This window comes from Lynx rufus, unplaced genomic scaffold, assembly GCF_022079265.1.
Source record: "Lynx rufus isolate CCGP_SWC_20201006 ecotype Redwood Valley unplaced genomic scaffold, mLynRuf1.p SCAF_5, whole genome shotgun sequence".
NCBI classification, from domain to species: domain Eukaryota; kingdom Metazoa; phylum Chordata; class Mammalia; order Carnivora; family Felidae; genus Lynx; species Lynx rufus.
Window position 1 is genome coordinate 37,845,440 of NW_025814867.1, and position 14,572 is coordinate 37,860,011.

At 34.8% G+C, this 14,572-nt stretch overlaps 1 protein-coding gene across 1 annotated transcript in view; it reads left to right on the plus strand.

Annotated features, from left to right (window-relative positions):
• PLS1 (plastin 1) overlaps positions 1–12,828 on the plus strand; it is a 42,933-nt gene extending 30,105 nt beyond the window's left edge. Inside the window, exons 12-15 of the mRNA XM_047099562.1 lie at positions 1,879–2,012; positions 3,900–4,023; positions 10,558–10,682; positions 11,152–12,828. Coding sequence (XP_046955518.1) covers positions 1,879–2,012; positions 3,900–4,023; positions 10,558–10,682; positions 11,152–11,287 — 519 coding nt within the window. The 3' untranslated portion in view covers positions 11,288–12,828. The remainder of the gene's footprint in view (positions 1–1,878; positions 2,013–3,899; positions 4,024–10,557; positions 10,683–11,151) is intronic.
• Positions 12,829–14,572: the final 1,744 nt, after the last annotated feature.

A 14,572-nucleotide genomic window follows, 5' to 3' on the forward strand; every position in this document is an offset into this window, starting at 1 on the left:
TAGAATTCACCTGTGAATCCATCTGGTCCTGGACTTTTGTTTGTTGGGGGATTTTTGATTACTGATTTAATTTTATTACTACTAACTGATTTGTTCAGAATTCTTCCTGATTCAGTTTATATAAGATTGTATATTTCTAGGAATTTATCCTTTTTTTCTAGGTTGTTCAATTTTTTGGCATATGATTTATGTAGTTGTCTCTTACAATCCTTTGTGTTTCTGTGGTGTCAGTTATTCTCTTTCATTTCTGGCTTTATTTATTTGATTCCTCTCTCTTGAAGAGTCTGGATAAAGGTTTATCAATTGTGTATACCTTTTCAAAGACCAACTCTTGGTTTCTTTGATCTTTTCTATTTTTGTTTTTATTCTCTTATATCATTTATTTCTGTTCTGATATTTATTATTTTCATTCTTTCTATTAACTATGGTGTTTGTTCTTTTTCTAGTTTCTTTAGGAGTAAGCAGATGCAAAATATAACAGGAAAACAAACTACTCATTTTATCTGGAATTTGAAATAGGCGATGTCACAAGTGATTATGTAAAATTCTTCCTTTCACCATATACTAGCTATTTATAGAATGAAACATAACACCTGTAATAAATTTAAAATGTTTAAAAAATGAAGGAGTACCTACCCAACAAAGTATCACAGAGTCTAATTTTATAGACTTTGGGCATTCATCAGCAGACATCACTTTACGTCATTTGTAAAGTTCATAAAGTTGTGCCACTTAGTCTTTTTTCATTATTTTTTCAGTATTTCTTTTCTAACCCTAACCCTAACCCTAACCCTAACCCTAACCCTAACCCTAACCCTGTATCCTATTGTGTAATTTTTCTCATTTTCCCATTGATCTAAGATTCATGTTTCTAAAGCATTTGCAGTGCTTGGTAATCATTTCTCCCCTTAACTCCATTAAACTGCACTCTCCAATTTTTTCTTGCTTTCTTTGTGTTTATTCTTACCTCTCACAGGTTCTTCATGTTTTAGCCTGACACCTCTGGAATTTCCAAGGCTCAGTTCTTGGCCCAGTGCTCTTAACTTTCTATATTTACATCCTCAGAGAGCAGATCCATTTTAAGAGTCTTTAATAGTACCATAAACATAGGAAAGCTGCATTTCTTACTCTTTCTCTAGTTGGTACCTCTCCAGATCTTAGAGGTGTTGCCAATTTGGAATCAACTGTTGCCAAAAAATAGAACACATCTTTTCCCTAATGGTAGCATCCATTTCCAGGTAACCTTTCATTGTGGTCGAATCAACATGTTAGGCCTCTAGTAACCCTGAGCACCCTTCTCCCCATCATTTCCCTTAAGAATTTTGGTCAAACTAACTATAAAACGGACGGCCCTTCATTGAAACACATTTTACACCTAAGTGATTATTATTATAATTTGCTAGAAAATTCTCCCGATGAAACAGGTATCATCGGGATTATGTTGGTTTTTCTCTCTCCTGTTCACACTGTTACATAATCAGGACTTTGATGCTATTTTCTACAAATTAGGAATCTATTCAATTTCTTTTTAATTCTGTGCATTTCTATAGGATACATTTCTTATTACGTAGACTGAATCTATAGTATAATATGATTATTAGGAAAAAGAAAGAATTGAAAATTATTGTCTCCTTGTATTTTAAAAAAATGCATACTCCTCAGAGCTCTGATATCTTCAGCTATAAAATGGGAATAGTTGTAAAATGGGAATAATAATTATTTCCTTAATTTCAGTGTTATTATGAAATGATATTCTGTCATATAAACTAAAGATATCTTCATAATTATTTTTCAGATAACTGAACAAGGCTAGCATATTCAAGAGATAATAGTTTTAAAACCCGTTTTTATACTAAAACTTTTACTTATTATTTGTAGATCGAAAACTGTAACTATGCAGTGGAGCTTGGGAAGAATAAGGCTAAATTCTCCTTGGTTGGCATTGCTGGGCAGGACCTAAATGAAGGGAATGCAACACTTACTCTGGCATTGGTATGGCAGCTGATGAGAAGGTAAAAGCCGATATGTTTATAGCAACACTTTTTCCTTCAACAAGTCATATGAACTAGTATTTTATCTATTTTTGAGGAATAAAAAACAGGGGGGCCTGGGTGGTTCAGTCAATTAAGTGGGTGGCTCAGGCGGTTAAGCAGCTGACTCTTGATTTAGGCTCAGGTCATGATGTCCTGGTTCATGAGATCCAGCCCGGCACTGGGCTCCGTACTAACAGCCTGGAGCCCACTTGGGATTCTCTCTCTACCTCTCCTTCTACTCCTCTCCCCCTCCGCATGTTTTCATGCTTTCTCTCAAAAATAAATAAACATTTTAAAAAAGAGTAACAAACAAGAAATATACAATGCAAAATATATTTTTAAATGACTTACTGTTGATAATATATTTTGTTTAAAAGTGGTTCAGTCTAGGAGCGTCTGTATGGTTCCATCTGTTAAACGTGCAACTGTGGCTCAGGTCATGATTTCACGGTTTGTGGGCTCGAGCCCCACCTCTGGCTCTGTGCTGACAGCTCAGAGCCTCAAGCCTGCTTCCGTTTTTGTGTCTCCCTCTCTGCCCCTCCCCCCATCATGTTCTGTCTCTTTCTCTCTCTCTCAAAAATAAACATTAAAAAGTTTTTTTTAGAGGCACCTGGGTGGCTCAGTAGGTTAAGCATCCGACTTCAGCTCAGGTCACGATCTCACCGTCTGTGAGTTCGAGCCCCGCGTCGGGCTCTGGGCTGATGGCTCAGAGCCTGGAGTCTGCTTCCGATTCTCTTGTCTCCCTCTCTCTCTGCCCCTCCCCCGTTCATGCTCTGTCTCTCTCTGTCTCAAAAATAAATAAACGTTGGGGCGCCTGGGTGGCGCAGTCGGTTAAGTGTCCGACTTCAGCCAGGTCACGATCTCACGGTCCGTGGGTTCGAGCCCCGCGTCGGGCTCTGGGCTGATGGCTCAGAGCCTGGAGCCTGTTTCCGATTCTGTGTCTCCCTCTCTCTCTGCCCCTCCCCCGTTCATGCTCTGTCTCTCTCTGTCCCAAAAATAAATAAACGTTGAAAAAAAAAATTAAAAAAAAAAAATAAATAAATAAACGTTTAAAAAAAATTTTTTTTTAAAGTGTTTTTTAAATAAATAAAATGAAATAAAAGTGGGTCAATCTAGGGGTGCCTGGGTGGCTCAGTCAGTTAAGTGTGTGACTTCATCTCAGTTCATGATCTCGCAGTCTGTGGGTTCGAGTCCCACGTTGGGCTCTGTGCTGACAGCTCAGAGTTTGGAGCCTGCTTTGGTTTCTGTGCCTCCCTCTCTTCATGCCCCTGCCCCACTTAAGCTCTGTTTCTCTCTCTCTCTCTCTCTCTCAAAAATAAATAAATTTAAAAAAAAAATTTTTTTAAGTGGGTCAATCTCTAAAACTAATCACTTTTATTAATTCCTCTTAAAAACTGCTTTGTGGGGCGCCTGGGTGGCGCAGTCGGTTAAGCGTCCGACTTCAGCCAGGTCACGATCTCGCGGTCCGTGTGTTCGAGCCCCGCGTCAGGCTCTGGGCTGATGGCTCGGAGCCTGGAGCCTGTTTCCGATTCTGTGTCTCCCTCTCTCTCTGCCCCTCCCCCGTTCATGCTCTGTCTCTCTCTGTCCCAAAAATAAATAAACGTTGAAAAAAAAAAAAAAAAAACAAAAAACTGCTTTGTAAGGGGTTGTTTTTTTAAAAATACCATATGGTAGTTTTTGTTTCTGATTACTGAGCTTTGTAACTTTAGAATGTGACTAAGTGCAAATAGCAGAGTAAAATTAGAAATATTTATAAGAACCAAAATGTTTCTTAAATATTTAAATGTTGATATAAATGATGTGAGAGCAAATTTCACCTCTTTTCTCTCCCCTTTCACTGTCAAATGTACATCTTTTCTGTTATAGGTACACATTGAATGTGTTGTCAGATCTTGGAGAAGGTGAAAAAGTAAATGATGAAATTATTATTAAATGGGTCAATCAGACGCTTAAAAGTGCAAAAAAACATACTTCTATTTCCAGCTTCAAGGTAATCAAAAGCTATTTAAAATTTTGTTTTTGTAAGAAATTAAGTGTAGGAAGGAATTTTTATTAGAAATTACATTGGTTTAGATTCAGAATTACATTAACATTATATCTCAGAAACACAATTTATGAACTTAGGCCTGCTAGTTATTTGGCATGTGTAAAGCAAAAGTATAGTTTGAACTCTTATATTTTTGACTGGTTGTCCTATTGAGTATAAATGCAGATTAATATTATCAACTCTGGTCATCTAATCTTAAAAAAATAGAATAGAGCCAAAAAACCCAATTGTCAAATGAAAAAGAAAGATTAAAAAACCATTGTTTATATAGGACCTATAATGTTTTGTGCTCCCTAGCAGCAGTCTCAGAATTGTATTGACATCATTTCCAAGGCATAACAGAGCCAGCCAAACCGATTCAAGTGGGAATTGAGAAAACTGGTAGGAAAAAAAATATCTTGTTATCTGGCTTCATAATGGCACTTAACACTCACTTTTGAGCATTTGTGGATGATTCATAAAGCACTTAAAACGTAATCTGTACATACACACCCACTAATTTTCATGCATTTCCATTGTGTTTCGCTTTTGCATGCAAGGTGATGTTAGCTACAACTAAGCATGTCTGCTTGTACACATTCATTCAGTGAGCCTTGTGTTTGTGCTTTTATTATGTGAAAAATATGTGAAAAATCAGCAAATTTTTTTTAGTGATTAAGAGTGCAAACAGATGAAACCCTAAGCTCTCCTAAGAGTTATCTATCCATCTTTAGTTTTTTCTTTGGCTTTGTTCTATATGCTTAACAACATTTTAGAGCAGAAAAAATTTCAGAAATTGATAAATTCAATTTTTACTAAATAGTGAGCCCCAAAGGGATTTTAACATGACAACTAGAATAAGTCAGAGATGTTACCTGAGTCCTAGTTCAAGTGTGTTTCTCTTTTTGCCATCTTGGAAGGAACTAATGACTTTGAGTTTTTGTTGTTGCTTGTTAAAAAAAAAAAACACAAGAATTTTCAGTCCATGATTTGTTTTTATATATTTTAGGTGTAAAATACAACTTAAAAATGTAAAACAGGAAAGGGGACATATAAAATTCTCTAATTGATAGTTATCAAAGTTGTTGTAATGAAATTTTACACATTTGTACATTAGTTGATGAAAAATAATAAGCATGTATATAATTAAATCAAATACAATAATAAAATATTTAGAAACAAATACTTATTAAGCTTTTACTATTAAGTAACATTTATAGGTAAAGAAAAAGATACAGAATATAAGAAATTAATTTGTCCCTCATAGTGTTCACCATTTATTTGAAGAACAAAATTTTCATAATTGGCATTTTCATAACAAGCTAGAAGAAGGCCCATCTTGAATAAAGGCAAGTCAAAGGTTAGGAGAAATAGTTTGGCTGGAGAGGATGGTTCCTAAGGGAGTAGTGCTGGATATAGTCTGAGTCAAGATTGTGGGGGAGTCTGGCCTTAATAAAAGTGTGTTGGTATAAGGACTAATGTAAGAAAAGTGACTGTTTTTAGAAATACTCTTCTGAATGTGGTGGGCAGGATGGATTAGACTAAGAAAGGTGTAAATGCTAGGACAATGCCTAAGAAGCTGAAGCAGGTGTGAAATGGTAAAAATCTGATTGGAGTTGAGGGTGGGCACTGGGAATGTTAAGAATAGATAGTTATGGGGCACCTGGGTGGCGTAGTCGGTTAAGCGTCCGACTTCAGCCAGGTCACGATCTCGCGGTCCGTGGGTTCGAGCCCCGCGTCGGGCTCTGGGCTGATGGCTCAGAGCCTGGAGCCTGTTTCCGATTCTGTGTCTCCCTCTCTCTCTGCCCCTCCCCCGTTCATGCTCTGTCTCTCTCTGTCCCAAAAATAAATAAACATTGAAAAAAAAAAAAATTAAAAAAAAAAAAAAAAAAAAGAATAGATAGTTATTTGCTATTGCAAAAGAACAGGTAGGATTTGGCTTCTTGATTTGAGGAAGCACAGGAGAGAGAGGAGTTAAAACTTGATGTTTTAGGCCTGGGTAATTGAAAAACAGATAACACTAACAAATGGGAATGTCAGGATGTACAGTTGCTTTCTGGAAAAGGTGATGAGTTCAATTTTAAGCTTGTTGAATTTGAAGTAATGTTCAGGAAATAAGCTGGATGAAAGGAAATATTAAAACTGGGAATACAGACTTGGTGATCAGTTGAATAGAAGAGATAGTTGAAAAATGTGAGTACACAGATCCTTTAAGGGAGAGAACTCACAAAGAAAGGCAAACTTGAGAGTTGTACTTAGATCCGAAGTAACAGAAACATAATGCAAATGTGCTTGGCATTTATTTAGTAGATGCTCAATAATAAAATCTTTAAAGAGACTGTAGTTAAGTAATGTGGCAGCAAATGCTAAAAAATAGTTGGGGTGGGGAGGCTTTTTTTTTTCCAACTGTAGAAGACATTATATTTGAAGGCTACCATAAATGGTACTCGTAAGAATCTATTAATTATAATCAAGGCAGTGCTATACTGAGAAATTTTAGAAAAGACAAATTTACCCTTTTCAGTTGCAAAGTAATTTTCCCTCAGCAGGAAGATAAGGAAGTGTACAAGCACTGAGTAGTACGTGGAATTATTGAATCACTATATTGCACACCTGAAACTAATATAACACTGTGTCAAACTACACTGGAATTAAAATAAAATACAAATAAAAGAAGATAAGTAAGTGGAATATCAGCCATAACAATAATCATAATTACCATTGAGTGCTCTATGTCACCATGCTAAGCACTTTTCACAGTTTCTTTTAATTCTCTCAATAATTCTATAAGCAAAAAGGAGAACTTTATAAAAGTTAAACAACTTGCCCACGGTCATACAACTATTGAGCAGCAAAGCTGGATTTCATTTCCAGATCTAACTGCAGGTTGAAAGCCAGGCTTTAGAGTTGTATGACCCTGGATTTGACTTCAGCTCAGATACTTATTAGTTATGTGACACACTGCTCATTCATCTCATAAATATTCAAAGCTTACCCTGTAGTAGGTGCTTTGCTAGTCACTGTGACTACATAATGCCCTCAAAGTGCTCACTGTTCAGTAAAGAAAGCAAATAAGAAAACAGGAATCACTGTGTGGGGTGTCAGCAATACTATAAAAACCAGGGGAGTAAGGAGAACATGAGAGGGCATGTGTTTTGTAAAAACCTTAGTAGTTTATACTAACAGCTGGACTACACCTCTTGATGAATAAAATTGAATTTACTTCTGGCTCACCATTCAGTGTCTTTGTGACTGTGGGCAGGTTATTAATTTCTCTATTCCTCAGTTTCCCCATATTTAAAATGGAGAAATAATACCTATCTTCTGAGTTTGTGTCAGACTAAATAAGTTAACGAATATAAAGAGCTCAACAATACCTGGTACATATTAAGGGCTCACTACACTACTGGTATGGCAATATATAAAGGGCATCATATGTGGAGAGTTTCCTGTTAAGCTATTTCGAGAACTCTGGCTGCCACATCACTGTGTTTGCACTTCTATTTTCAAGAATGACAGAAAGAACAATGGCATGCAATGTTCTAATAGTAATGTGTATCACATTAAGAGAAAGGGATGATACAATTCATTATCTTGAAAATCAAGCCAAACTCTATGCTGTCTTTGAGAGTCTAGACATTTTTGCTTTTGTAATTTATTTATAATTAACTTAAGGAAAGATGATGAAAATGTACATGCTAAACTGAGGATTTTACTATAGGCCCTGTCCCCTTTGCAAAAGTAAAATGTCTTTTACTGATAATACACAGATCAGAAGAGTTGAAAGATAGGCCTGTTTTCTTGGAAATAGGAAGATAAGGGATCCAATATAACTCTTGAAACTTAAATCTTTCATTCAATTCAATAAAGTTTTTCCCATCAGGAAATAGATGAAAACATTGTTTCCTTACATCTAAGTGAAGAAATGTTTAAAATACCACAAAATAAAATAAAATAAAATAAAATAAAATACCACAAAATATTATATACTTTCAGCTATGAGTAAAGTCTGAGGATCTTATGTATTACATGGTGACTATAGTTAACACTATATAGTATAACTGAAATTTGCTAGAATAGAAATTAAATGTTTTTACAAAAAAAAATACACACACACACACATATATGTGGGTGATGGATGTGTTAATTAACTAATGGGAGTAATCCTTTCACAACATATAGGTATATCAAATATTCAGGATGTACACTTTAAATGTCTTACAATTTTATTTGGTAATTATACTTCAATGAAGCTGAAAAAACAAAAGAACAAAATAATTTTCCCCAATCTTACAAAAAACCTTACACATATGTAAATAACTAATCAAAATACAGCACAATTAAACCAATTGTCTGTTTTTGAATCATCATAGAAATATTATATGAAAAGGAAGTACACAGAAAATTAAAATTTATTATAGAATGACGTAAATGTTAAGTTTAATTTTAGGAAGAATAATGGTGTACATTAGAGTCATCTAGAAATCGTATTAAAAATGTAGATTCCTAACCCAATCCACAGATAACCTGACTCATTAATTTGAGTATAGCAATAAATTTGTGCTTTTAACAAGCGTGTCAGGTGGTTTTCATGTAGGTGGCCTGCAGACCACACATTGAGGCAAAAATAGGAAAAATTTTCAGAAATAAGGAAGATGCCAAAAAAACCAGATCCAGATTACCAGCATCAAATAGACTTAAGGACCCTAATTATTTTTACCCCTCTACTTCTATTCCCCTCCCCCAAAAAAATCTGTTTCACAAAACAGAACATTCCTGAAAGTAAACAATATAAATTTTTCTAAAATTAATAAATGTAGTGGCTCATAGATCAGGGCCCAAAAAAGTAGCCTTCTTCATATGGCTTCAAATTGTTTTTTTCAAAAAATTTATTAATTTGGCTAGGAACTATAGTAGATGCTTTCACTTATATTAATAGTCCCAAGAATCCTGTGACAGTCTCAGGGCGGCGATTAGGATGCTGCCTAGCAAACACCTAGCAAGCAACGGTGCTTGCTTTTGACTTCAGGTAACAGAAACCCACTTTAAAGTGGTTTAAACCAAAAGAAAAGGTACAGAGTAGCAGAAATCCAGAGGTATCGTAGATTTCAGGGTTGGTTGAGCCAGTATTTGAAGAATTTCATGTAGGACTGAGGTTTTTGTCCATCTCTGCTTTGCCATTTACAGTGCCAATTTCACCCAAAGCTGGTTTTCCACTTGGTTATAGAATAACTGCTGGTTGTGACAAAGGTTTCATCCTCTCATTCACATCCAAGAGGAGGGTTTCTGGTTTTCCATAGCTCTTCCAGAAAATAGCAAGGGCCTCACATGAAATTAAATTAGGCCCAAATTAAATCACTGTGCTAATAAGATGAGATTACTCTATTTGGTTCAGACTAGTGTTTTTGTTAATCTAAGGAGTCTTTTTAGACGTTCTTTTCCTAAATACTCCTCCCCATGAAATTTTAATGCCATAGATATTACTGTATGTTTATACACTTTATGCTTTATACATAAAAAAGAGTAAGTTTATTACCCTACCCCCAGAATGCATGGCCTAGACTAATTCAGGATCACCCTTGGAGCTGTGGATTGGGTCAGCTTTCCTTGAAGCACATGTCCATGTGAGGGAGGCATGGATGTGGGTTCTGTTAGGATGGAGAAAGTAGTAAGGAATGAGTAAATTCTGGGTAAGCAAGCAACAGTGGCCACTATTCAAGCTGAGACACAGAACAAGTAATTTTTCTTTCAAGTACTGGTAAGTGGTAAAATCAATTGACCAGGATTTCTGATTTGAACTGCAGTAATCTATCCACTAGAATTCAGTTGTTCATTTTTAGTTCACCTTGGAGGTAACTTCAAAAATGGAGAGAATCTTGGGCATTAGAATCAGACAGTCATGGGTTCAGTTATTGGTTTTGTACTTACTGGTTGTGTAAACAAGTCACTTGAGCTCTGTGAACTACATTTAATTCCTCTCTAAGAGAGATTATAATTTCTTTATTATCAGGCTGTTAGGAGAATTAAACAAGCTGAACATGTAAAGCAACAAGAATAATGCCTTTGTAAATGTTAGTTCCTTTCCACGACTATTTTCAGTTTTGTTTCTGAATTTTAAGTGAAGGCTTAGGAATTCATGGTCTAAGACATATATATTACTAGAACTTGCAAAACTATTAATTTAAAATTCATCTCCTATTCCCTTTCAAAAATTGTTTATTTTTTGCAGAATGGATACTGTAGTTAGCATACTTTAGGAACTGTCACATCTGCAAGCCTTATTTGGATATGGTGACAACTCTACATGTAAGCTCTGTAAAGACTGAAGGAAAAGCATATTTTAAATGGTTTATGATGTGTGCTGTTTGCAGAAAAGCCGAACGTTCAGTATAAAGAAAATTTATGTTGCTCTCAGTTATATGGTTATGACCTGGTCTGCCATTTATGAAAATTAAAAGTAAGATGTTTATGAATGTTCATCAATTCTTTATTTTCTAGGACAAATCTATCAGCACAAGCTTACCTGTCCTAGACTTAATAGATGCCATCGCACCAAATGCAGTTCGTCAAGAAATGATCAAGAGAGAAGACTTATCTGAAGAGGACAAGCTAAACAATGCTAAGTAAGCCTTTTATGGTTGGTTGGTTGGCTTGTGTGTTTGTTTATTTAGTTAGTTATTAGTTTGAGAGAGGGGGGCGGGTAGAGGGACAGGGGCCAAGGGAGAGAGAGAATCCCAAGCAGGCTTTGCGCTCATCATGGACCCTGATGTTGGGGCTCAATCCCATGATCCTGGGATTGTGACCTGAGCCGAAATCAAGATTTGGGCACTGATCCAACTGATCCACCCAGGCACCCTGCCTTTTATGGTTTAACACAGTGGCTCTTTAATTTCTTAAATCCTTACACATAAGCTTACTATGTCTTTATAACATTTTTAAGTACAACTTAAATGGGGAATATGATTAAAGACTTTCAAACTTAACTTTCTTGTAAAGTTAATCTTATCAAAATATTTCATTCTTTTATTAACATATATTAAGTGAGAACATAGTAGATAACAAATACTAAGATATTTTTCTTGTCGTTTGAAGATACGCCATTTCAGTTGCTCGAAAGATTGGTGCCCGGATATATGCCTTACCTGATGACCTCGTAGAAGTGAAACCAAAGATGGTTATGACTGTGTTTGCATGCTTAATGGGAAAAGGACTGAATAGAATAAAATAATGAGAAACATTTAATATGATTTTCTGCCACATTAAACACATTGAATGCCTCACAGTTTACAGATTTCTGAAATGTAGTGGGTATAAAACCAGAGATTATTTGTATGCTTAAAATAGTTGTATAATTCATTAATGAATTAAATATCTTGTTTCTACTGGTTAGAATCTGTCAACCTTTTTGGATAACACAGTTAATTTACCAGTAGATACTGATATGTTCATTATCAAGTCGATATTTCATAATTAAATTATTTTCATTTCCTGAAAGTCTTATTTAAAGCAAGACTAATTCATTGTTTTTCATGGTTCAAAAAGATCAATACAAAAATTTTTTGCAGGTCCTGCTGTGTTTTGATTTGTGTGTGGATGCGTGTGTGTGTGTGTTAATTTTGATCATAAATGTATTCAAAGTCATAATCCAGTTTTATTTTTTCCAACTATATGAACCTTAACTTTTCTGTAAATTTCTATATGGTCTCAAATTTTTAAGTGACAAGTATTGTTCATTAACATTAAACTTTTTTATATATGAGAACTAACTCTTGAAGAAACCCCAAAGTACATTCTCTTGTATAAGTAGCAGGAGCTTTTTACTTAAAACTTAATTTTAATTGTAGATACTACATATGCTAGTTTGGTAATAGAACTTTAACTATGACATGCAGCATATATGTTGGTAGATTGTTATTACAGAAAGATCTGTGTACATATGTATTTTTTGCATCTGAATTACCCAGGTTTTCTTAAATGGTATATAAAACTAGTCAGTCAGCCAACCATTAAGTGTTTATTGTAGTCCCACGATGTGTGTAACACTTGTCATTATGTAGATATCTGGTACATGAAGATTTCTTTTAGAAATAATTCATTTTGGATGTGCATATAGTTATTTTCCAACTGACTTCTTCCACATATTTATAGCAAAAAATTGGCTAGAACATCTCAAGACATGTTGACACTATACTGTTAGCTTCATATTACACATGTTAATTTTGATCTATAGGAAGCCCTAATTTAGAATATACCCACTGAATATCTTTAGTAGAAAGTAACACAAAGCTAATATTGAACATAGAGTATTTTCAAATGTTTTTTCCACAGCCTCCTACAAATTGGCAGTGTTTGGTTACTGCTTGTGTTACTTGGGAACAACTAACCTTCAGACCTATTTTTGTGTGAATTTTTATCAGTAGACAGATTCTGCTGCTAAAAATTGAATTCAGAAATCTATTTTCTCCATCTTCCACTGTTAGTGTAAGTGAGCAATACTGCTTTGCAACAGAAATGCTGTCACTTTGTCTCAGTGTGAATGAGTAGTCTAAATCCCTCTTCTACCATTGAAAACCATACATGTTGGTAAGAGTGAGACTACTCATGTGTTTAGAATAGAATTTTTTAAATGAAATCAACAAGTGGAACTTTGAAATATATTCTTCTACAAAAGAGATTTCCTTTCCTTTTATATTTTAGTGATTGTTTTCTTACATGAAGATTAAGATATGTTCTTGCTCTAAGAAATTAATTAATGTTTTCCCTTTTGATTTTTTTCACCATTATATTTACTAAGTTATCTGATTTACATGAAATTTGGCACTTTAGAGTGTTCTTTTTCTCCTAAAATAATAAAAATTCTGTGTATGTACAAATGTGTCAGTGTTTATTTCATTTAAAGAATATACAACCTTGAAAATTAATCTATCATAAGTTTATTTTCAAGAAAAGAAAATAACTTTTTTTAATTAGTAAAATAAAATTTGTATTAGATTTTTTTGGGGGAATGAAGGTGGTTCTCTGTTTTGTTTTTGTTTTTGGTTTTTCTTACCAAATCATACTGCCTTCTGGTTCTTTAATATGAAGTTTTTTAGTAAAGAAAACTGCATTATTACTACAATTTAGTTTGTACTAAAATAATTTGAGGTAACCAGTTCATTAATATACATTTGTTATGAATCAGGTAAAATGCTAGAAATATGGGGATTCAGCTGAGAAAAATATAGACAGTTTCCTGACTTCATAAATCTTGCATCCGAGTGGAGACAGATAATAAATAGGAATTTTAGGTAGTGATAAAATGCAGTAGGGGAAATAAAATAGTAATGTGATAGAGACTGACTTGGGAACGGGGGTGAAGTCTTTTAGTTTGGATGCTCAAGAATGGTCTCTGTAAGGATGTGATATTCAGACTGAAATAGGAATGAGGAGGAGACAGGTGATACATGTTCAGCAGAGGGAACAAAATACAAAGGCTCTGAGCCAGGAAAAGTCATAGGCATTTAAGGAAAAGTAATAGGTAAATATGGCCTAAGAGGAGTGAGGGAGAGGCACAGAGTTTGGAGACGTAGATAGGATCTGTCCTACTTTTAAGACCAGCTCTGAATCTGGATTTTTCTCTTCTCCAACTGAAGTTGTTGGCTCTTCTTTTGTACCTGCAGGTTGTTGAATTGCTGTAAGTAATGTGTTGCTTCTGAATCTTACACGCCATTGTTCCCCATAACTCTGTTATTGATCTTACTATCACCAATGCACAATAAACTCATCATATAGGGGATGTTAAAATACTCCAATTTATGCTGCATAAAATATGTACCAGTGAGGCAAGAGAGAAAAATATGCTGCATCTGAGATGATTCAAAAAGTTTTCTAAAGAACAGAATGCATTTGCAATACTGGCTTACTTTGAAAAAGGAAAAATCCTCGAATACTTTGCCTCCTAGGATTATCTATGAACATACGGTGGAATTCCTCTGAATCTAAGAAACTAATCCAGCTGCTGTGAGAGTTCTTATGGATGAGAAATCACAAACCCAGAAGCTTGAAAAGACCAGATTAAAATGTTTTTTATACTTTTGAACCATCTGAATTTTTACCCTCCAACACTCTGGAACTTTTGGATGGATCAGGGTTAGAGTTGTTCTGCTACTGAGTAAAAATTTTACTAGACTATGAAGACTGTAACTACATACATAAACAAAATGTGTAAGTAAGCACATATATATAAACCCACATATGTATTTCTGTGTTCAGTGGCCACAAATTAACACTGAAAAATTTTGATATTCCACCAAATATACAAACTTGGAAACGGTATAGAATGAGGGAGATTTGTGATAGAGATAAGCTAAAATGATTCAATAGATAATCGGCCATTTTGGAGTAAACACATGACAATGTTTGGAAAGGTGGCCAATCTTGTCATCTACCTAGGGCCTCTTAGAGAAGATCTAAATAAGACTTTGGTAAGAAAGATTTATATTTAGAAAATTTGGTAGTGTTGACAAGAACAGAT